We start from the raw sequence: 22,251 nt of genomic DNA, 5'->3' as shown, positions 1-22,251 counted from the left end.
TGCATTGACAGCAAATGATCATTCAGGTTATAACTGTTTCGAGCAATATTTTTGCCCATTCCGATTCCACTTTAAAAGTTAAAAAAAAAATCGCCAGCACTATTTCCGAAGCGCCAAACCTTACAAATTCTAATTTTGTAAAATGGGGATGATTTTAAACAGTTTCGATCTACTCTCTCCTCGTTTATGGGTCATTTTGGGGAGATAGCCCATATCAAAAAACACTGAGTGTAAGAGTGTTCGAATTTGTTAGGTTTTTTGTTGCGTAAGTTAGCCCTTTATCAACTTATTATTGGTATGAGTAGGTTCTGATACATACTATACGAACAAAATTAAACTCGGCGCGCATGCTCGTTTTACATTTTTCAGTCACTTCGAGTAATTCATATCAGTTCTCATATAGCAATAGTGCCGACACGTCACAATTTATTTATTTTTTTATTAATAATTCATGTCATTTAGAGCTGAATTAATAACTGACCCACGTAGTCAGTATGAAGTTGATCGAAAATTCACAAAATTTTATTTGAACTATTCGCCCAAAACGCCATTAGGTGATAATTATAAGCCCAACTATTGTGTTCTGCCAGCAAAATATGCCGAAATACATGATAAGATCCAAGAATTTGAGGTGCGGTCGGATGATGTGCTTTTATGTGGAATCAGTAAATCTGGCACCACTTGGGCTCAAGAAATGGTGTGGTTGATCAATAATAATTTGGATTATGAAACGGCAAAATCACAGAATTTGTTGTATGAACGTTTTCGTTTGCTTGAGTAATTTTTTGTTTTGTTTTTTTTCCAAAATGAAATCCCATAAGTCTAGGTGATATTTCAGGTACGAATCACTAAAAGCGAACGAAACTGAAATTTTAGGACTGAACGACAGTGAAATAGATTTGTTAAATCGGACAAAATCACCTCGTCACATCAAATGCCATTTGCCTATGGCTTTTCTACCGACTGCAGTATGGAAAATTCAGCCAAAAATCATTTATGTCATGCGTAATCCAAAGGACGCAGCCATTTCTTACTACCATCACATGAAAAGTATGCGGGGTTTCAAGGGGAATTTGGATGACTTTTTCGGACTGTATTTATCGGGTCAAGGTAAATAGAGCATTAGCTGGGCGTATAATAATGTTATTTTGTGAATAAATACTTCTTTAGTACTATGTGGTCCATACTTTGATCACGTAATGGGATTCTGGAAATTAAGACATCTGCCCAACATTCTTTTGCTTACTTACGAGGACATGAAGCGTGATTTGAAGGATGTGTTACAGAAAATAGCAGACTTTCTCGGAAAAAGTCTTTCAAATGATGAAATCCACACGTTGTATGAACACCTTCAAGTCGATTCGATGCGACAAAATCCGAGTTGTAATTTTGAAGAACGTATTCAGAAAGCAGCGATCAATAAAGAATTCAAATTCATCAGACGAGGAATAGCTGGCGCATATAAGGACGAAATGCCTGCTCATTGGATTAACAAATTTGACGAGGAAATTCGAGTGCACATGGGAAATTGCACGTTTTATCAGTAATGAAATTGAATTGAGCTTGTTTAATGGTTTATTCTTATCTACAATGTTTGACGAGTCTATCCCAAAGAATTATGTTCCTTTGGAATGTAATTCCTTTGGAATGTAATTATTCAAACAGTTTGATACGACAACGAAATTTTAATCTGAAATAATGTGTAAGACACATTTGTAAGACAAATAAAAAAGCACAGAAAAACCAAACAAAACAAATTCTTTTAAATTTATTAATCTTTTTTTTAAATCTGTTTTAAACTGTTTAAACGGCTGTGAATAACGACAGAAGCTATGCGGGCAGGACAGGTATAAATCTCATACAGATGAATGAACAAACCATTCAAACATTTAGTCTTGATTTCCACTCACGAAAAAAGCACTTCTAAATTGCTTACTGCCTTTGCGATCAAGTCAGATGTGATCTAAACTGTCCTTTCAGAATGTTGATTAACGCTACCTAGTACTTCTTTAACTGCTTGGACACGCAAAGTATATGGTGCCACCACAAGCAGATAATGAGAACTAACCACATGTATGTCAATGGTGCCAATCGACTAAATCAAAATTGAATTCGTTGGTTCAATTGAATGTGGAATAGGGTGTAGTGTTTTGACGAAAGTATTTTGTTTTTTAAGGCCTGCGGGTAGGTTCGATGCAGAATGGTCCACTGAACACGAAAATACCAAAAAAAAGAATTTTTGAAGATCGAAGCTCCCATGCGCACCTCTGAAAACCGACTTTTTTTGGTCTCAAAGCCATAGTGAGATTAGTTCTGCCGGCTGTGTGGAAAAATATATCTTAAGTGTATATGATAATTAATCGTAGAGACCGTGGCTTCAATTTGGCATACTTTAAAATTTAAAAAAATTCGAGTCACCGATGAAAAATTACAAAAAGTTCTCCCGACCACGACTTTTTCAGATTTTTTTTGGATTTAAAGCTTTCTAAAATATGTGACTGGAAAGGAATATAGTCGTGTCATAGCTCATTTTAAAGGGAATTTCAAGAGCTTTCAAACGAATATAGACTCGACGTAAAGATTCGCCGGGTTGCAGATTCGATGACCTTCTAGTGTGTAGAAAATGGTACGAGAAAAACCAATTTTTTTAATTTTTCACAATTTATGCAAAAACGGTTCCAAATTGTTCTTAGTATTGCTGGCGTTAATAGAGCAGCAATCCTGGGAAGAAATGAGCGATGTAAGGAGAAATTTAAAAAAAAATGGTCAGTTTGATGATTTTTCGATTATCATAAAGATACGAGTTAAAGCTACCCCAAAAGTCGGCTATTTCTTCCCAGAATTGCTGCATTATTAACGCCAGCAATTCTAAGAACAATTCGGAACTGTTTTTGCATAAATGAGGGATAACTAAAGGTGTTATCGTAAAGTTCCTCAAAAGTGATTGCTTTCGCACTAATTTGTTTTACCGGAAACTTATACACATTTAAGCTAAAGCGTTTCCGCAAAAACGTAATTTTTAAGATTACCGCCGACATTTTATTTCTACTGGGTCATCTCTTTTGAACTTCAGCATCACACCAAACGACAATATTGTTGTTTGTTTACATGATTGGTCAATGTAAATTTTTCGTAATTTCGGTGGTTTTGACGAATATTTTAAGTCAACCGTTGATTGCACTGTTAAAAAAACACAAGAAGCACATTTCCGCACAAAATCTGAATTAAATCACATCGAAATCACCGAAATTATTACAATTTTCACAGTCGACACTAAATTTTTGTGTTGTGGATTTGACGTTTCAAAAACAATACTCATGTTAAGATTAACGACTTTGACGACGATTTTCTTCGTTAAGCCATATTTGACTAAGTTCAGAGTGGATGTGATTTGGGTGTGAAATTGAGTGGGAAGTGCTATTTTCATCGATTTTCTTTTTGTAAAATCTTTTAAATGAGACAATATTTTGAGAATGCCCGATGTACCAGTTTCTTATTTTTCGTGTTTCTACTGATAGGTGACAAAAAATCGCGAAAAAAATCGATCCGTCCCTCCCTTGTGAAAAATTAAAAAAAATTGGTTTTTCTCGTACCATTTTCTACACACTAGAAGGTCATCGAATCTGCAACCCGGCGAATCTTTACGTCGAGTTTGAAAGCTCTTGAAATTCCCTTTAAAATGAGCTATGACACGACTATATTCCTTTCCAGTCACATATTTTAGAAAGCTTTAAATCCAAAAAAATTCTGTAAGAAGAATATTTCATTCAAACTGCAACGAAATTCTAACAACTTACTAACGAACTGATATCCCCCAAAACCACTTACAGTGGAAGTGTGACGCAAGTCCTGTTATCCACTTACAAAAGAACTGATATCGGTGTAGGTGCCGCTACAAATGGCAGCTGATGAGGAAAATACACGAAAGTTTTATCAACAAAAAGCCCTACCATCGCAGTAAAAGTGTAGCTGGCCGACCGATTACTAAAATTTAGAATGACAACACTTTAAAATTTCAAAATTAAAACAGGACAAACGATACTGCCACTGTTTGTAAAGTTGACGGTGGATCTTGGACAGGTTTTGTCCTAGTGGTACATCGAAGTGACGCGTAGTGCACCGAGGTGACGCGTGGTGCACCAAGGGGACGCGTGGTGTACCAAGGTGACGCGTGGTGTACCAAGGTGACGCGTGGTGCACCAAGGTGACGCGTGGTGCACCGAGATGACCCAATGCAATTATAGAATATTGAAGACGTTCAAAATTATCGATAGTATCAATCGAAAGAAATTATCGATAATCGATTAATCATATCGTTATCGACAATTTGATAATTATCGATAATTAGCAAAATATCGGAATTCGATAATTATCGATAATCATTATCATTATCGCCCACGCCTATTCTTTACCCCAAAACTTCCAGACTTCCTGCAATATTCTAAACTTCCTGCAATATTCGAGAACATTTTTGCAAAATATTGAATGTTGAATATTGAATTGCTAGGTTCGAAAAATTACCTGAAGCACATCCGTATTGGTATGTGAATGGATCTATTTTTAGACACTTTAAAAATTTAGAAATATCATGGCCAAGGCATTCGGGATTGGGATCGTAATAAATGGCTGGTCTATCTCCTCCACTCACCACTTTTATCCGCCCCATTGGATCTGACTACCAATGCTGCCATGTGCAAATCCAAACACTGATCCGTGCTGGCCTGATGCACGCCAAAATTTCGGGCAACAAAAAATACCACAAAATGTGGACTTTCTGGTGTTTGACGTTCCACTGCCTTGATACCGTCCCGAATGTACCGTAATAACGAATCCATGTTCTTGCATGCCAGGCCTTCAGTGTTTTTGAATTTTTTAGCTGCACATCTTTAGTTCGATTGTGACTTATGGTTTCAGTAATAAAATAATTTTTTTTTGAACCGATACGTGGAGAATAACGTGCAGCTTGAATCCCATTTTTCAGTTCGCCCAGCAGTTCCACACAATCGCCGGTCTCCGTCGGAAGAGCCACTTCAGCCAAACTGCGAGTGGCCATCTTTCTTTGACCGTAGTACAGCTACCCAATCGGCAGGCCGGAAATCTCCTCGGGTGAACGAATCTATCATAAACCGCAGTGTCTTCAACGTTGGCTTTTCGCTGCAAACTATTAAAATTCACGCCGTAAGTGTGGTCGAAATTCAAAATGGAAAGTGCGGAGGTCTTTCTAACGTAGCGTCATTTTCATACGATGAAGCGTTGAAATGTATTTTTTGGTTCACTTTTTCATCGAATCGTTCACTTAAAATTCAAATTTAAGGCACACTTACGGCGTGGATTGCGGCAAGAGGAGATCATTAGCGACTAGGTCAAATAAATAACAAAACTTACCAGAGAGATGCTAATATGACGGCTGGGACGCCGTTTCGACGGATAGAGGGAATTTGTCCATCATTTCTGAAAAAAATTGAACCGTATGCGACCAGCTGTCAAATTGAAAAAGACATAACCACAGATTTTTCTTAATACTTATAGCATCACCAATTTTAATGAAATAAATTGCTAACATGATCCTTGTGGGATCAGAATGAACGTAAGTCCATTTATTTATAAATCAGATTCAGTATTCGTACACACGTACGTTAATTTTGACACCAATGCAAACGTATTTCCATATTCTGCTTCTCGAATCATTGTAGTCAAAAATTAATTATTTTGTAAACAACCGACCAATTTTGGAAAAAGTCAGCCATTTTTGACATTTCATTCGTTATATGAAAAAGGCTGACAAATTCCCTCTATCCGTCGAAACGGCGTCCCAGCCGTTATCTTAGCATCTCTCTGAAACTTACTCGTCTTCGTATCCGAGCAACCGGACGACGAAAAAGGGCTCTTCTTCTTCTTTGATATCGACCATTTGGACGATGCTGTCGACAAGAAACCACTCGTCGCCATTTTCCTTTTTTTCTGTTCCTAAACGACAAAATGGTTTTTTGGATTGACGAGGAATTTTGGCCAATGCGTCAATTGACAAAAACTTTTCGCCTGTGAAAAGGAGTCATTACACAACATGCCACTGACATCAACTTATAATAAATTGAAATTATTCGCTTACGCGTACAAAAGTCAATAAGGTCGGCTGAAAACAGAACTTGGCTCCTTCTTCCATTTTTAAGAAAAACGTTATTCGATTACCCAAATTCACTCGGTTCAATGATCAACTCGGTTCACTTAATCGAATAGTTTTCTTTCTTAGTTCTTGGTGTGCGAAATTTATTCTACAAATCGAGTTCATTGGTGCGGCTTTATGTTCTCATTAGCCCGATGTGGGACAAAATACAAAATGCCTGATGATTAAAAGAAGGATAAAACATTTTGAGGATTTTAAATAGTCTACGGCACAATATGAAAATGTAATGACATTTCGGTGGACAAAACCAAAGTAAGTAAACACTGAAGGTAATGCAGACCCTCAGCGGATCAGAGAAATTGCGAATCCAAACTTTCAGGTGAATTCATTTTCGCATGTTGTCTAACTTAGACTTGTGCAACATGACAGCCTTAAATCCTTCCAATTCACCACAAAATACAACCTGACGCAAACGAATCTTATATGTGTGCAACATAACGCCGCTAAATAGTTCCAAATTTACCACTAGATGCAACTTGACGCAAACGAATTCAATACGTGTGCAACATGACAGAGCTAAAATTCACCTGAAAGTTTGGATCCGTGTGTAACTGCGGATTTGCATTACCTTCAAAGTTTATATACTTTGGTCTAAATAAACATTTGGACAGAGGTGAATACGCTATTTTATCTACCGACGGCGAAATAATAGCACTTTTTCCACTGCTATTATTTCATCTAGGTAGATAAAATCAAATACGAAATATTTTGAATTTATTTGCATGGTTCGATAAATTGATAAGATCGGTACGGGAATAGAAAATAAAATGTAAACTGAACATTTAAAATAGATATCAAAATGTTGAAGCTCCGAATTGCATGTAGATGTAATCACCGATCTTATCAATTCGTTGAGCGATGCAAATATATTTAAAATATTTTTGCTTGACGTTGTTTGTGAATTTCAGAATTTTGGTTAAAACGGTCCGAGAGCTCGAAGTAAATTTTCATTCAACACATTAACATCGCCATTCAAAAAGGAAACCTGGCAAGAGTTGTTTTATCTTTGAACATTGTAAAAATAATAAATGAAATTTCAAATTTTTACTGTGTCGGCGACCATGACGACACTACTAAAAATTATTAGAATTTTGTTAATTTTTCACTTGGCATCAACGGAACAGGTCGTATAACATCAACTTTTACATAGGAAAATCTGGGGTTGAACCAGGGTCTATTTTAGGGAATTCGTTAGTGAATCTTAAGAATGATCATTCAAAATTGTTTGACTGGCATGGTCGAAAACAGCTAAAAAATCCAGAAGTTGTTCAGAAGTAAACAAGGCTGCTGGGAATCTCGCGCCACGTCATTCACAATAATAGACAAAATGACACATTTCATATAAGGAAAATGTCACTTTGTGGGCTATTGTGAATAACGTGGCGCGAAATTCCTCAACACCGTAAACAAGTCAAAAATTGACTCTGAAATTGAGGAATTTTAGGGAAATAATTCCCTCAAAATATGCCCTGGGTTGAAGAGCCTAATCTTTCGAATTATAAATCTTCTCGATCTTCTCAAAAATGTCCTAATTCAGAAAGATTACGAAAAAAAACCAGTCGTTTTGTCAAAATTATTAAGAGTGATATCGCGAAATCTTCGAACAATCGGCTAGCCATGCCATCCGGATTTTTGACGACTGTGGCAACCATCGAATCCTTACTTCATTACGATTCAACGAGGTATATCTCACCTCTCTCTGAATTGTCGTTTTTGTGGTAGAGCTGTTTGAAAAGTCGGTGGTTTTTAGATGAAAATTATCTCGGGTAATAAGGGGTCGATTTCGTTCAAATTTTAGGGGATTGTAGTGCTAGACAAGGCCGATCACATAAGCTATAAGATACGTCGGGCTGTTGGTTGTACTGGCTTCAGTGACAGTATTAGGAAAACTTTTCTCTGACTAATAACGACTGCGCGCGACTGCTAGGAGTTTCGCGCCACGTCATTTACAAAATTGACACATTTTGTATAAGGAAAATGTCACTTTGTGGGTTATTGTGAATGACGTGGCGCGAAATTCCTCAACACACTGCGCGCATCAGCAAACCTGACGGTTTATAAAAGCTTGCGCTGGAGGGTTTATTGGCAATAAGATAGGGCAATTTCTAAGATGTCAACGTACTACACGGTTGGTTTGAAACGAGATTAAATAGGGACCGCCGACCACCAATAATTTTTTTTTTTCATATTTATAATGAGTGATGGATAAGAACATCACACAGGAAAAAATTAGCCCGAACCCCTGAGCCGTTTCTGAGAACCAGTGGATGCGCTACCACAAGCAGTCAGGCACAGCCTGAGCACAAATTTTAATGGGGATCGGTAGAGGGAAAAATTCTAAGATATACTGTGTAAAAAATATTGCTTTCGGTCATTTGCTCTCGGAGCAATAACTGTTGAAAATCAAAATTTCACCATTTTCGAAGAGTGATATATCCTTGACAAAGTGACCGAACCAGCCAGTCCAGATTGATTCTAGACGCGGTTAATAAGCTTTTTCGAATGACAACAAAGAAATTTTGAAAAAGTTCTTTTATGTTACATTTTCAGAGAAGTTACTTTTTCCGCTACCCTCGGTGAAATTTGGACAATTCTGTACCTTTCTGGCAGCTTTATTTTAAACTAATTTGCCCCTAATATTACAGCCTGAGGAATAAGCTTTTCAACGACACCAAACATGCCATACTTGATCCACAACAAGTACGGTTGATGATTCAGTTTTCAATCGAAGTCACTCTACTCGCAAATCTGGAGCTCTCGAAAACGAAATTATTAAATTTCAAGGTAATATTACAATTGAATGTTTTTTACTCAATTATTTGTATGGTACCGACTCAGAAAGTCATTAAAGTTTATTACTTTTCAAAAAAATCTTGAAATTTAATAATTTCGTTTTCGAGAGCTCCAGATTTGCGAGTAGAGTGACTTCGATTGAAAACTGAATCATCAACCGTACTTGTTGTGGATCAAGTATGGCATGTTTGGTGTCGTTGAAAAGCTTATTCCTCAGGCTGTAATATTAGGGGCAAATTAGTTTAAAATAAAGCTGCCAGAAAGGTACAGAATTGTCCAAATTTCACCGAGGGTAGCGGAAAAAGTAACTTCTCTGAAAATGTAACATAAAAGAACTTTTTCAAAATTTCTTTGTTGTCATTCGAAAAAGCTTATTAACCGCGTCTAGAATCAATCTGGACTGGCTGGTTCGGTCACTTTGTCAAGGATATATCACTCTTCGAAAATGGTGAAATTTTGATTTTCAACAGTTATTGCTCCGAGAGCAAATGACCGAAAGCAATATTTTTTACACAGTATATCTTAGAATTTTTCCCTCTACCGATCCCCATTAAAATTTGTGCTCAGGCTGTGCCTGACTGCTTGTGGTAGCGCATCCACTGGTTCTCAGAAACGGCTCAGGGGTTCGGGCTAATTTTTTCCTGTGTGATGTTCTTATCCATCACTCATTATAAATATGAAAAAAAAAATTATTGGTGGTCGGCGGTCCCTATTTAATCTCGTTTCAAACCAACCGTGACTAGTATTCAAAAAACATTCGACCAGTTGTCGACCACTTACATTTTTTCAGCTTAGAAATGCCTTATTTGTTTGTCTAACACGAAAACACACCTTTACAAAGCAAAAACCAAATTTTACTCAAATCCTTCGAATCCCAAAAAAGGTTCACAGTTCGTGGAAATCTCAAAAAAACCCCGTACAAGCGATTTTAATTTGTTAAATTTGTCCTCCATACGAATTGTTCAAAGATTTCGCGATATCACTCTTAAGCGCTGAAATCAGAATTGGTCCTCTGTTTTTCTCTGTTTTCAACCAAAAATGTGAAAAGTTTCAATTCACTATTTCAGCTCTACAAAATTGAACTCAAGCACTGCAGTTGCTCCGCAAACAAAGTATATGTGAAGAATATAACGTGCCGCTATAAACCAATGAATCGGACCACAAAATTTGCATCGCTTGATGTGCATTTTCAACCGGAAGTTAGATTAATGAAACCATTATATGTAAATTCGTGAAGGGGTTCATTCACAAATGGCAAACGCACTGATGGAACCAACACTGGCGAACATCATTTGTGAAAAAACCTTTCAATTCCCTTTTTATTTCCTGCGAATTCAACTGAATTTTCTCAAAATCTTTTAGTTGGAGTTCATTGCGAATAAAAAATTTGGCACAGTTTACAGACCGTCTATGGTTCATCTTAAGGAGGACTTATGCGATTTTTTATCATTAAAAAGTCACCCAGCCTTCCAAATTCTCAACCACAACGTTCAACGGTCGAAAAGCAATTTAATGGATCCGTGTCCATTTATGGTGTGTTTTTGTGGAATGTGCTGTTTGATGTCATTGTTTGAAATTTCATTTTAGGGCCATCGGTTTTTGAAATCGGTATCATCGGACTACAAACACCTACCACCGTTAATTCCAGTTGGAGAGTGGAGAATCGATAACGTTATAACGCGTTCAAAAGATAAAATGGACTGGTCTGATGAGGTTTTCCGTTTTACCGACTATTATCATGTCTCACCGACGGGCGCCGAACAATTTTAAGTCACACAAACACACCCACTCTGGATAGTAGCGTTGCTTTTGTGTGTTGAAATCACTTTTTAAGAAAATATAAACTATCTCAATCACGAAAATCAGTGTAGTTTGTTCAGAATTTCACGGGGGTGCCATTTTTACCCTTCTTTTCACTTCGAGAAAGTGATTACCGACGCGACAACTTAGCCTTATATATGGTCCTAATCTAGGTGCCGTGCCTAATGTTAACAGGTTTGCAGGTAGCCGGATCGCGCTGTCCTACCGATTTCTATGAAAATCGTCAATTTTTAGCGGTAAAACTGCTACAGAAGCTAATCGGTAGAACTTTTTCGAACATATCGGTCCTGTTATATTCGTATCTTTTTGAGGCTAGTATTTATTTGACCATAATTTTACATTTATCCGAAAGATGTAAGGAGAATATTGTCTAAAAACACTTTCGCCACTTTCGTGTGGTGTAGTCTCGGGTGTAGTGCTTTTTTTTCAGAGAGGCCCAAACCTAAGGAAGGAAGAAATTCTACTTCGAATTAATCGGTCTGGTGTAAGCTTTCGAACGAGACATAACTCATAAAGATCGGAGACCCTTTAGTTTCAAACATATAAGATCCTCGAAGTGATCGCAAAGTGAATTAAAATTTATCTGGTCCATAGATATGAAACGGATAATTGGTTTTCAATTTCTCATTTTATTTCTTTTACAAGACGAAAGAAAAAAATAAAATTACAAATATTGCCGCCGCTCCAAATATATATCATCGAATATCACCAGGAGTCTTGGACTCATATAATTTTTTGTCAGTATTTGCCTAGCACTAGTAGCTATCTATAGAGTATAGTGAGACATGAGTCCAAGGCTGACTTCTGATAGCTCTGCAACAAAGTCCTTCGTATGGAATAAAAATTGTAGAAGCTATATCTCGGGCCAGGAGTCTTGGACTCATACAATTTTTTGGCAGTATTTGCCTAGCACTAGTAGCTATCGATTGAGTATAGTGAGACATGAGTCCAAGGCTGACATCTGGTAGCCCTGGAACAAAGTCCTTTGTATGGAATAAAAAATTCTATAAACTATATCTCGGGCCAGGAGGCTTGGACCCATGAGATATTTTGGATTTTGAAGTATTAATTTACAAGCTTTCAAAAGGTAAAAAGAAGACGTCCATCCGAGGTTTCCTTCTCATAGCTTCAAAACAAATAAAAGTAATTGGTACAACAAGAGCAGATAAATACTATTCGACAATTACCGTACTTCATGTAAGAACGATTTAGCTCACATGAATTGTCATGAGCCGACGTGTGAGAGTGCACGTGTTCGATCCCAGAGATGTGCGGTTTTTAGACCCGTACGAAGTACTGGGGTCTAATGCGTTTACGCATACGTCCGTAACACGTCGAATTGGACTCCCTGAGTAAGGGGAAACCTATTGTGGTTGTCTAGAGATGCCAAATCAGTGAAAAAAAATGTCCGTCTGTCCGTCTGCACGATAACTTGAGTAAAACGCATCCGATTTTGAAAATTCTTTTTTTTCCGTTTGGTAATGTCAAAAGACAGGCTAAGTTCGATGATGAGTGATTTTGGATCGACCCTTCCCGAGCTGTGGCCCAATAAGTGCTTTACGGTTTTTCGAAGATATCTCCGGACATTCAAACGTTACACTTGTGACTGATACGTCAAATAAAAGGTATTTACAATACCGATCGACAAAAAAAAAGTTTATGGAAATCGGATGACCGACTCGTGAGTTAGACCCCTTGGTGTGAAACAGGCACAGGGCGGCAAGCAGTTTTTGCTTGTAGGTCGGCCACATTTCAACATATTTCGTCTGTTTTAGCTTTAATAGATAGGTATTGACCGTATCAATCAGGGATAAAAAAGTTTATGAAATTATGTTCTCCGGAGCGTGAGCTAGGTCTCTTGGAGTGAGCTCTTATCCTACTCGGCCGTACAGTGAACGTGGAGTATTTTGTCAATATCTCGAGTAAACTTTGACCGAATTTCAAATTTTTTTTGTTTGAAAGGTATTAACGAATGTAAAGCGTCGGTAAAATTTCCGGTCTCCTAACAAAATGGCTGCCGGTGGCCATATTGGATTTTATTAAAAGTTACCAAATCAAATTTTGTCTCTTTTTGATGTACGAATACGCACCAAAGAAGATGCGAAAAAACATACCATAAGTCATGTTACCAAATGTGACTATGCATATTGTAGAGCGCCATCGCTACAATACAATGGGGATGTTGTGAGAGTGAAAGAGAAAAATTTCTGTCACAAAATACGTGGATTTACCCCTATATTCACCTATATTGAGCTATATACTGGCATATAGAGCTATATAATAGCATATATTCCTCTGTGAAATGTTTATTTATAGGAAAATATAGGTAAATATAGCGGTATATAGCTGTTTAAATAGGAATTTATGAAAGTTGACTTCGTACGGGGCTGTCTATATTGCCTCCGGCAATTTATTTGTATATGATAACAAGGCAAAGAAAGATAATGTAAGTGATTTTAAAGAGCGAATAGCTTTTCAGTAGAGAATGAAGTAAAAGAAATGAAGAGTTTCACAGTAAAGGCTTTTGATACGAATAGGTGTTTCGTACGGGTCGGCGTTAGCTATGTTTTATTTCAGAAATACAACTCTCTCTCACGAGAGATCTTTGGATGCGTTCACTTTTCATGTGCTGATTTCTCTCATGTGCTGGCGTACCAGTAATGTTTATTTGACAGTTTGCTCTCTCACAGCTCTCTCACGGAGTACTTTTTTTGAGTGGAATGGGCACTTAAAGATCGGAAATCAAATCGGAGATCGAAGTTTTCGCTAAGCGACTCTTAACTTTCATCGTAGTTACTATAACAAAAATTTAAAATTTATCTGTTCTATAGATATGATAAACGGCACCTCGCTGGGTGATGGATGGTGTATAGAGGTGTGCACCGCCGATTTTACGCCGGCGCGCCGCCGATTTTTGGCCAAATTTTCGGCGCGCCGCCGCCGAAAAATATTGGCTCACGCCGCCGCCGCCGCCGGTTTCATTTTCGTCGCGCCGAAATGTTATACTTTTATTGCTTTCAGTCATTTTAATGGGCGGCAATATAAACTTAAACTGAAATATATATACAACAGTGTGTGCGTGATTACAAGGTTTTAGCAAATGTTTCTATCTCTTAATTTTTTAAGTCAGGTTGCTATATGCTGCTCAGCAAATACACTTATTACTAATTACTTATTACTTATACATTTATGTTTATCAAAATCTCTTATTTGCGCAAACCATAGAGTTACACTCGAGAGTTGGCGTGATGGCGTTTTGTCGTTTTATCATCTATCCATGTGGCCACTATATGGACAACCCTATCTTTGTAGTTACTTATCAACCCTGAGTCATATGTTGTTCTGTCAAAACGGAAATTATGATGACTCATATCAAAACAAACCATTGCACTTTTTTGCTTCTGAAGATTCATAAAATCTGATTGTTCAATTGCTCGAATATGCAATTGGATACGTCTGTACCGACAATTTGATACGATTTCGCAACCAATTTAGTAGTATTCTTTAATGAAATTTGTGATATTTTTACTCTGAAACCGTTGACTTTAATTTGATAAATTTTCACTATTTCGTTTAGTTAAATTTGTTCCTAAAATTTATTAATTCAATTACTGTAACGAAATTCACACATTTAAACCGACTCTAAGAACAAACAAACATAACACAAATTCAATGACACAAAATGTCAGACATCAGTACTCATGTAACAGCAGTCAAAACAGCAGTAAAAACAACAGCTGCTGGCCACAAGAATACAATTATTAGGAGCATCGGCACCCAAAATGCTGGTTTCCTCTTAAAAGTAGCATTTTCATAGAAAAGCGCCATCTTGCCAACACTCGAGTGTAACTCTATGGCGCAAACCTACTACTACGATCTCACTCCTACATCGAAGATATGGAAATGTAAAGTCACATCTTCTTAATCTACTAGATGTTCTGACAGTTACTCATAATTTCCCAAGGTTCTGAAAGAATAGGGTATACACTCGCGAAGGCGGTTGAAACCAAATTTGTCAAACGCACTTATTACATATTGTTGAAAAGTCAACTTGAAAACAATTATTTTTTGTAAGTTGAAATCGTCATATAAAATATTCCAAACCTAGTTGGCGCTACAGAGGAAAATTTTGGTTCCACCGCTCTCGTGATCAACTCGAAAGTGTCTTAACCTGTTCTTTCAAAACCTTGTTAATCGAAAGGACAATCGTGAGTTTGCGAAAATGACATATAAATTATAAGTTGTAAATTTTAAGTAACCTTCTAGAACATCTAGTATGAAGATGAAGATGTGACTGAAAATTTCCAACTTATAAGTTGACTTATATGTCATTTAGGCAAACTCACTAATCATTCTTGGATTCATTGAATCAGATGTTTTTAAAATGAAGGTCAGGGATTGTACATTCGAAAGATAAAAATGAGATTGTACTTGGATTCGTGGTTGATACTTCAGTTCTTCAGTTTGCAAGATAGTAAGAATTCAGTGTTCGTAAAAAGGATTGCGCACGCTTTTTCAAATGTCTTTGCATTATTTTAGAAAGTTTAGATTTTTTTTTTAATTTATCGGCGCGCCGATCGGCGCACCGCCGCCGACATTAAATTTCTTTCGGCGCGCCGCCGCCGATCCATCACCAGTCGGCGCACCGCCGCCGACTATTTTGAAATCGGCGCACACCTCTAATGGTGTATAAGTGAACTACATTATTTCTCCGACGAAGAAGTTTTCGCATTCAATGGAATAGAAACGAAACGGATAATTGGTTTTCAATTTCATTTTATTTGTAAATTAATTTATTGTCACAAATTGTTTATCTAAAAATAAGAGTTCTTAAAAAAACATACTTTACAAGACGAAAGAAAAAAAATAAAATTAAAAATATTGCGGCCGCTCCAAATATATATCATCGAGCCGGAACAACAAAACAAACGTATTTCGAGAAAAAGAAAATGTTCTAATTAATTAAAAACAATAAAATTTACCTTCCCATGAAATTTTTTTTTGTTTCACGTCCAAAATAATTAACAAATTATACCGATTCGACTAAAATTAAATTAGAAAATTTAATTACAATCAAGAAAAGAATAATTAGAAGAAAAAAAAATAACCAATAACGTTGAGAACAATTTTTTTTTTTCAAATTTTAGGTTGATGTTACACGTAAAGAGAAACCGATAAAAATGTAGATCAAAAACATTTAAAATAAAGAAAATAAAAGATTTTTTGAATTATTTTTTATGGTTGGTTTGTATCTTTGAAAAGACAGAATAATAATACTTCTACAATAACTTAGTAGATAGAATAGATGCATGGTTTCTTTATTTAATAATTATAAGTTTCACTTCTTTTTAAATTAATAAATTTTTTTCTTCTTCATGTAAATAGAGATGGCGGTGGAAGCTATATTTTTAGACTGTAGATTTGATTTGAATTTTTGTTTTTAACATTTTTTTTTGTTAAATTTCTGTTTTGTCTTAATAGAAACTCATTATCGAGATGAGTGATTTACTTCATTCTATCAACAACTTTCTCGCCAACTAAAAAAAGAGAAATTGTAAAAATGAAAAAATATTAATTAAATAAATAAAAAAATAAATATTTTAAAGAACAATTATTATAAATTGATAAAGACAAAAAAATAATAAAAATAATTATAAAAAAAAGATTGAACATTTTACGATTTAAACAAAATGTTAAATTCACGCCGTTAGTGCGCCAAAAATTCAAATATTTACGACTAGACAGTGTCTAATGCACGTCTTAGTATTTTTTTATTATTTGAATTTTGAGTGAGCACTGTCGGTATGAATGTCCGGTGTTTCTAGAATATAAAAAAACTAAAAATCATACAAAAAGTAACAACGTTCATTATAATATTGCTGGGCATACACTAAAAGTGCAGGTATTGTTGTGGGGGTTGGGGAGGGACTCATGCACATTGCGCATATTTTATTGCACAACAATTTTTTGTTTTTGTTTTTTTATTATTAGAAATTTTCGAATTTTCTTAACTTTACAAATTAAAATGTTATTTCAATGTTTACTGTTTAATGATATTTTCCAATTCCAAAATTTTTTTATGGTTTTTTTTTGTTGACGTTTCCAATTATTTAAAAATGCGTTAATGGGTGTTCCATTATTTTTCTCGATTTTATCTTTTTGGTATAGGAGGTGTGCGTATTGATTTTTCCTGGTCCAAAAAGCTCAAGCATTTTTATGGTTTTGTAGGTGATGGGGTGGTGGTGTGATAATTTAATTTTTTTTTTCTGTTTGTTATCATCTTTCACTTTTACGTGAAGTTGCATTGCGGACGTTCGCAACTTTAATGGAATTCTGGTCTTACTGTGATTGGGAATAAAAATAAAATATTAAATTTTGGCTTCGGTCAAGGTGGATTCGTAAAATAGATATAAAAAAAAACAAATCGTATTCGAGCATCGGACATCTTTCTAATATTTAACTAATTTAATTCATTCGCCTTTCGTAACGAATGAGCCGAGACTGACATAATATGTGAATTTTTACCGTCTACAAAAATGACTAAATCTGTTACTTCTTTCGTTAAACGTACACTCGCGGAAAAGTAGATACCAATAAATTGTCGGATTTGGAAGTTGTTTGTTTAACAAATGAAAATCTAGATTTTAATTTTCAGATTTTTTTTGTTAGATACGTGCTTGTGACTTGCAACGAAACACTAAAATTTAGAATCTAGATTTTCATATGTACTTTCAGGGCAAATAGGTCTTATCGGGGTTTGGAAGCATCTACGACGAATTATGAGAAGTTGAAATGTTTAAGTGCTTATATTAATGCTACCAAACTTCCGTAAGCTCTACTGCTCCTGAAAGATCATGCAATTTCCTTTCTAATGACACCCCACACGACCATGTACATATCGTGACCACGAGAAATTTCTGTAAGAAAAGTGCAAGTTTTCAGTCTTTTTTCGTTTGAAAACTTCAACTGTACATATCTCAGTGTGGATGAATTTTAAACCCAATAAGACACTATTTGCAAGTACATGCAATTACCTTTCTAATGACACCCCCCACGACCCTGTACGGCTCGTGTAACTGGAGAAATTTTTGTAAGAAAACTGTAAGTGGTTTTGACTTCATCTGGGGTCAGAATAATCCCTCAAAGTTTTCGTGTGAATTTTGTTGATCAGAGGCGAAGCCGAAGTCAATAAACACACGAAAACGAGACTACTTTCCACTTTTTATCCCCAGTTATTTAATGGACTTTTCATGCTTCGGGCCAAAAATGAGGGCAATTTTTGATTTTTTCTCGAGTTTTCGGCCAAAATTTGAGGACCCGCTCCGCTATGTAAAACACTTGAGAATATTTGGACGTCTCGTATCTTGGACTTTGAACCGATTCACGCCGTAAGTGTCAAGGTTCTGAAAGAACTTTTAGAACTTTGGTAAGTGTGCCTAAAATTTGAATTTTAAGTGAACGATTCGATGAAAAAGTGAACCGAAATATCCATTTCAACGCTTCCTTGTATCAAAATGACGCTACGTTAGAAAGACCTCCGCACTTTCCATTTTGAATTTCGACCGCACTTACGGCATGAATTACAGTTTCCGTAATACTCAATTTGTAACTTGGGAATGAACAAGCTCGAACCTCATCGCTGTTCCACTCGGTTAATGGTATATTTTGCATAGATGTCAAATACTCGAATCTCGTTTGAGAAATTTTGAATTTAAAAAAATACTTAAATCTAAGACTAAGCTACTATTTACAGGATTAGCAAAAGTTTTTTTTTAATTTTAAATTTACACCATAAGTGCACCTAACATACCACCGAGACATTGTAACACAGCTTTTAAAAAAAAAGGATTATCCATAAGCGACGTGCAGCGAAAGAGAGAAACACAAAATCTATTTTGTACGTACGCTATTTTGACGTTTTATCTCTCTCTCTTTCGATGGATGTCGTGTATGGATAGTCCCGAAGTATTGGCATTAAAATGGCCCATTGTCAATTCAAATAATTTGAATTTTTTGGCGCACTTATGGTGACAATAATATTAGATTTATGTTTTGTGTACTTACTGGATTATTCACAACATGCAAAATGCTCTTCAAAATCAAGTCAGTCAAATATATTTATATATCGCTGGCACACACTTCGCAAACAAAAATTGTGGTAGTTTGGTTTGTTTTTGGTCAAGAAAAGCTTTTGATTTGGTTTGATGCGAGGGTTTGATGTCGTTATTCAAATTTTTCGGGGCGGGCAGGTGTTATCGTCACATAATGTTATAATTTGATAAGAACGAGTCTCGTCTCGACAGACAAGTGTGGTGGACACATTTTCCGCATCACCATTGTCTTATACGTTCACAGCTACTTCTACGAGGATGTGTGCTCAAATGAATGGGGGGTAAAAGAGTTATTTACAAAGATGGTTAGTCGTCTGGAATGGACATTTTTGTTTCTGGCACAATCACTGCTGCCGGAATGTTAAACACTATGGAATGTTAATGCAATTCTGTGTGAATTGTGGTTGTTGTTGGTAAATTGTTGTGTTTCATTGTTCAAGTTTTTTTTGTTGGAAATTTCGCCGTAGGAAAATACTAATTTACTAATTCTGATTCTGAAGCAGCTCTCACGGATTGACGTATAACAGCGTATTTTGCTGCTAACTCTTTGATCTCAGGTCTGGGTTCGACTGATGCTCTACTAATTCACGAATTTCTCGTTTTTTTTTGCTGCCGTTCAATTTAATACGAAATTTTACTGTGTCCTTCTGGAAACACACGAGCAAATTTGAAATCGACAGCTTTTCAGGTTAAAAATATAAATTCGTAGAATCAGTTGAGTGCATCTTGAAGACAATGATTACTTGAGCTTGGACACAAACATTGTCCGCATGGTTATTGTATATCATGATCATAATTCGTCAACTTAATCCCAGTCAAGTCTTCGTCAAGTTGTCCTTAACCTCAATCGATTGACATTAGCTGCGTGCAAATTGCTATTTCAATTCATACGAGATGTATGACAGCTGGGATTGTGTCTGACGCTTGGAATGTGATAAACATGAACAGCATGTATTGCAAATTAAAATGTCCATAAGCAGCCTTGGAACAGCAGTTCGAAAAAAAAAATCAGAAAAGTTGCAAAAGACTGAACGAATCGTTCAGAACGTATACGAACTTATATTTGCATTCCGCGCGCGATTTTTATTTCTGGGATAAAATGAATTTATTTAAAAGGAAAACTGCTGGTTTGACAACGAGCAGTCAATGATGTCGGAACAGAAAATTGAAAAAAAAAAAATTAAGTTGAAATGAATTTTCGGACTGCGTTCAGGGCTCATTTTAGAGAATTTTAATTCTGAAAAATTTAGAAACCTCCGAATAATTCCGAAAATATCTGAAAGAATTCCGAAAAAATCAAAGTTTTTTCTCCGGATTTTTCCGGAATTCTCTCAGAAATTTTCGGAATTATTCGGAGTTTTTCAGAAAAGTTGCAAAAGAATGAACGAATCGTTCAGAACGTATACGAACTTATATTTGCATTCCGCGCGCGATTTTTATTTCTGGGATAAAATGAATTTATTTAAAAGGAAAACTGCTGGTTTGACAACGAACAGTCAATGATGTCCGAACAGAAAATTGAAAAAAAAAATTAAGTTGAAATGAATTTTCGGACTGCGTTTAGGGCTCATTTTAGAGAATTTTAATTCTGAAAAATTTAGAAACCTCCGAATAATTCCGAAAATATCTGAAAGAATTCCGAAAAAATCAGAGTTTTTTCTCCGGATTTTTCCGGAATTCTCTCAGAAATTTTCGGAATTATTCAGAGTTTTTAAGAATTAAACTTCACTAAAATAAGTCCTGACTGCGTTTCTCTATTTTTATCGATATTTGGTTTACGTCGAAGCACATCTAATCATTGCCTGTAGCGGTTAAAATGGGTATCGTAATCATTCATCGAACTACATTATTAATCAAACGATAGTTTTTATCCTTCGGTTTTTTTTCTGTTTCTTTTTTCCTTTAATTAAAAATCATCTCTCGTTTAACTTGTATTTTCTCAGACAAAAGTTTTGTATTCATTTAGCAACACAATAATATTTATATCAGCTAGGTAAGTGGTTGGTTGTTTTTGTTTAATCTCTTACACATTTTTCATTAAAAATTCCCTAAATTTTTTTTGTTTGTTTAATTTGTTAAAACTAGTCAATCTATTTCGAGCAACTTACAGAGCTTAAAATATTTTTTTTTGTTTACTTTTAATAATGTTTCTTTTCACTTGTTTTTTATTCAATTTTTTTGTTTTCTTTAAATATTTTGTATAATAATTACCTAACGCTAAACGTAATGAGAAAAATGCTTTGTTTGAATTTTTATTAAAATGTAATAGACCGAGAGAGCATGTGTGATGATCAGTCTGTCATAAAGCCACTGTTCCAAACCTTTGTCATAATATACAAATGCCCGATACGAACGACATTCTTAATGCTTAGTTTCCTTTTACCAAAAAAAGTACTCCGTGTGAGAGACAAAATTGAATTTTTTCAATTTTTCTTTGTTTATTTGACAGTTTGCTCTCTCACGGCGCTCTAACGGCTCTCTCACGGCGTACTTTTTTTAAGTGGAATGGGCACTTTACTCTTCGATTTTTCGAGAAAAAATGTTTATTTTCAAATTCTTCATTTGGTAGCTCTACACCTTCGTTATTGATACCAATTTGTACTTTCTGCAAGGACATACCTTGTTATGGTGGACTTCTCGTGGTCAAAAATCGTAGACCATGAGTATCTTTCGTATCGGGGTAGTGTAATTTGGAATGATTTTGATTTATGAAGGACTGATCGGCACACAGGCTCGCGATCTAAAAACGTTTGTTAGTTGAACTGTATTCTATTCATTCATTAAAAGTATCGTCTACTACTTCTTCTGTATTCATTTTTGTTTTGTTATTCAATTTCTTTCACTAATTTAGATATATTTATGTTTCATTCGGCTAAATTCTACTCTCTTTTTTCTCGAAAGATTTGTTGTTTTTTAAAGTGTTAGATGTCGCTATCGGCAGAATAAATACACGTTGCTTACTATATTGAGAACGATGAAGAAATTTAAATCTTCAAGTGAAAAAATATTACGAGACCGGTAAACTAATGTGTGTTTACGATGAAGATTTGGATGAAGTACAAGATTAGTGAAAAATATGTGAAAAATGCATGAAAAATCGAATGTCGATCCAACCACAGTGGAAAGAAGAATCCACTGAAATCGTCAAATTGCAGTGCGCCGTCTGATTGATTTTAATCGAAAATCGATTGAAATCGACCTAATTTCCATATAATGATTGATGGCCTGCTACAATATGATTCCAGTACTTTTTCCGTTCATTTTTTTTTGAACTTTTGAACCGATCCACAGTTTTTTAAGCATTTTTCTGATATTTTTCATAAATTTTGTACTAACCGGCCG

The 22,251-nt window shown here is 35.6% G+C and overlaps 2 protein-coding genes and 2 long non-coding RNA genes across 15 annotated transcripts in view; 3 read left to right on the top strand and 1 right to left on the bottom strand.

Moving 5' to 3' along the window:
• The first annotated feature begins 395 nt into the window (after positions 1 to 395).
• On the top strand, positions 396 to 1,743 carry LOC119083580 (luciferin sulfotransferase-like). Its single transcript, XM_037193325.1, has 3 exons — positions 396 to 777; positions 839 to 1,110; positions 1,171 to 1,743. Exons 1-3 carry the CDS (start codon positions 452 to 454, stop codon positions 1,545 to 1,547), a joined length of 975 nt encoding a protein of 324 aa, XP_037049220.1. The 5' UTR covers positions 396 to 451; the 3' UTR covers positions 1,548 to 1,743.
• An 8,309-nt stretch (positions 1,744 to 10,052) lies between these two features.
• LOC119083590 lies at positions 10,053 to 10,831 on the top strand. The gene is made up of 3 exons (XR_005088894.1): positions 10,053 to 10,200; positions 10,340 to 10,510; positions 10,565 to 10,831. It is a non-coding gene; the product is annotated as an uncharacterized LOC119083590 (long non-coding RNA).
• A 2,793-nt stretch (positions 10,832 to 13,624) lies between these two features.
• Positions 13,625 to 15,777, top strand: LOC119083598. The gene is made up of 2 exons (XR_005088900.1): positions 13,625 to 13,673; positions 15,493 to 15,777. It is a non-coding gene; the product is annotated as an uncharacterized LOC119083598 (long non-coding RNA).
• Positions 15,778 to 16,124: 347 nt separating this feature from the next.
• Positions 16,125 to 22,251, bottom strand: part of LOC119083564 (calcium-transporting ATPase sarcoplasmic/endoplasmic reticulum type) — a 59,022-nt gene continuing 52,895 nt past the window's right edge. For 8 of the 12 annotated variants that reach the window (XM_037193289.1, XM_037193293.1, XM_037193296.1 and 5 more), the window contains one exon: positions 16,125 to 16,335. In XM_037193289.1, the coding sequence (XP_037049184.1) occupies positions 16,304 to 16,335 (32 nt within the window). In that variant the 3' untranslated portion in view covers positions 16,125 to 16,303. Of the gene's footprint in view, positions 16,336 to 17,065; positions 17,141 to 22,251 lie in introns of those variants that run through there. The other 4 variants (XM_037193298.1, XM_037193300.1, XM_037193297.1 and 1 more) reach the window with 1 other exon arrangement.

This window comes from Bradysia coprophila, unplaced genomic scaffold, assembly GCF_014529535.1.
Source record: "Bradysia coprophila strain Holo2 unplaced genomic scaffold, BU_Bcop_v1 contig_70, whole genome shotgun sequence".
In the NCBI taxonomy this organism is placed as follows: Eukaryota; Metazoa; Arthropoda; class Insecta; order Diptera; family Sciaridae; genus Bradysia; species Bradysia coprophila.
The sequence above is the reverse complement of the archived record's forward strand: the minus strand, read 5'-3'. Positions and strand labels throughout refer to the sequence as shown.

Excerpts from the sequence above, each read along its gene's own strand:
- LOC119083580 (XM_037193325.1), top strand. The coding sequence starts at position 452 with ATGTCATTTAGAGCTGAATTAATAACTGACCCACGTAGTCAGTATGAA. Across the intron at positions 778-838 it reads GAACGTTTTCGTTTGCTTGA|GTACGAATCACTAAAAGCGA; the intron begins GTAATTTTTTGT and ends GTGATATTTCAG. Across the intron at positions 1,111-1,170 it reads ACTGTATTTATCGGGTCAAG|TACTATGTGGTCCATACTTT; the intron begins GTAAATAGAGCA and ends ATACTTCTTTAG.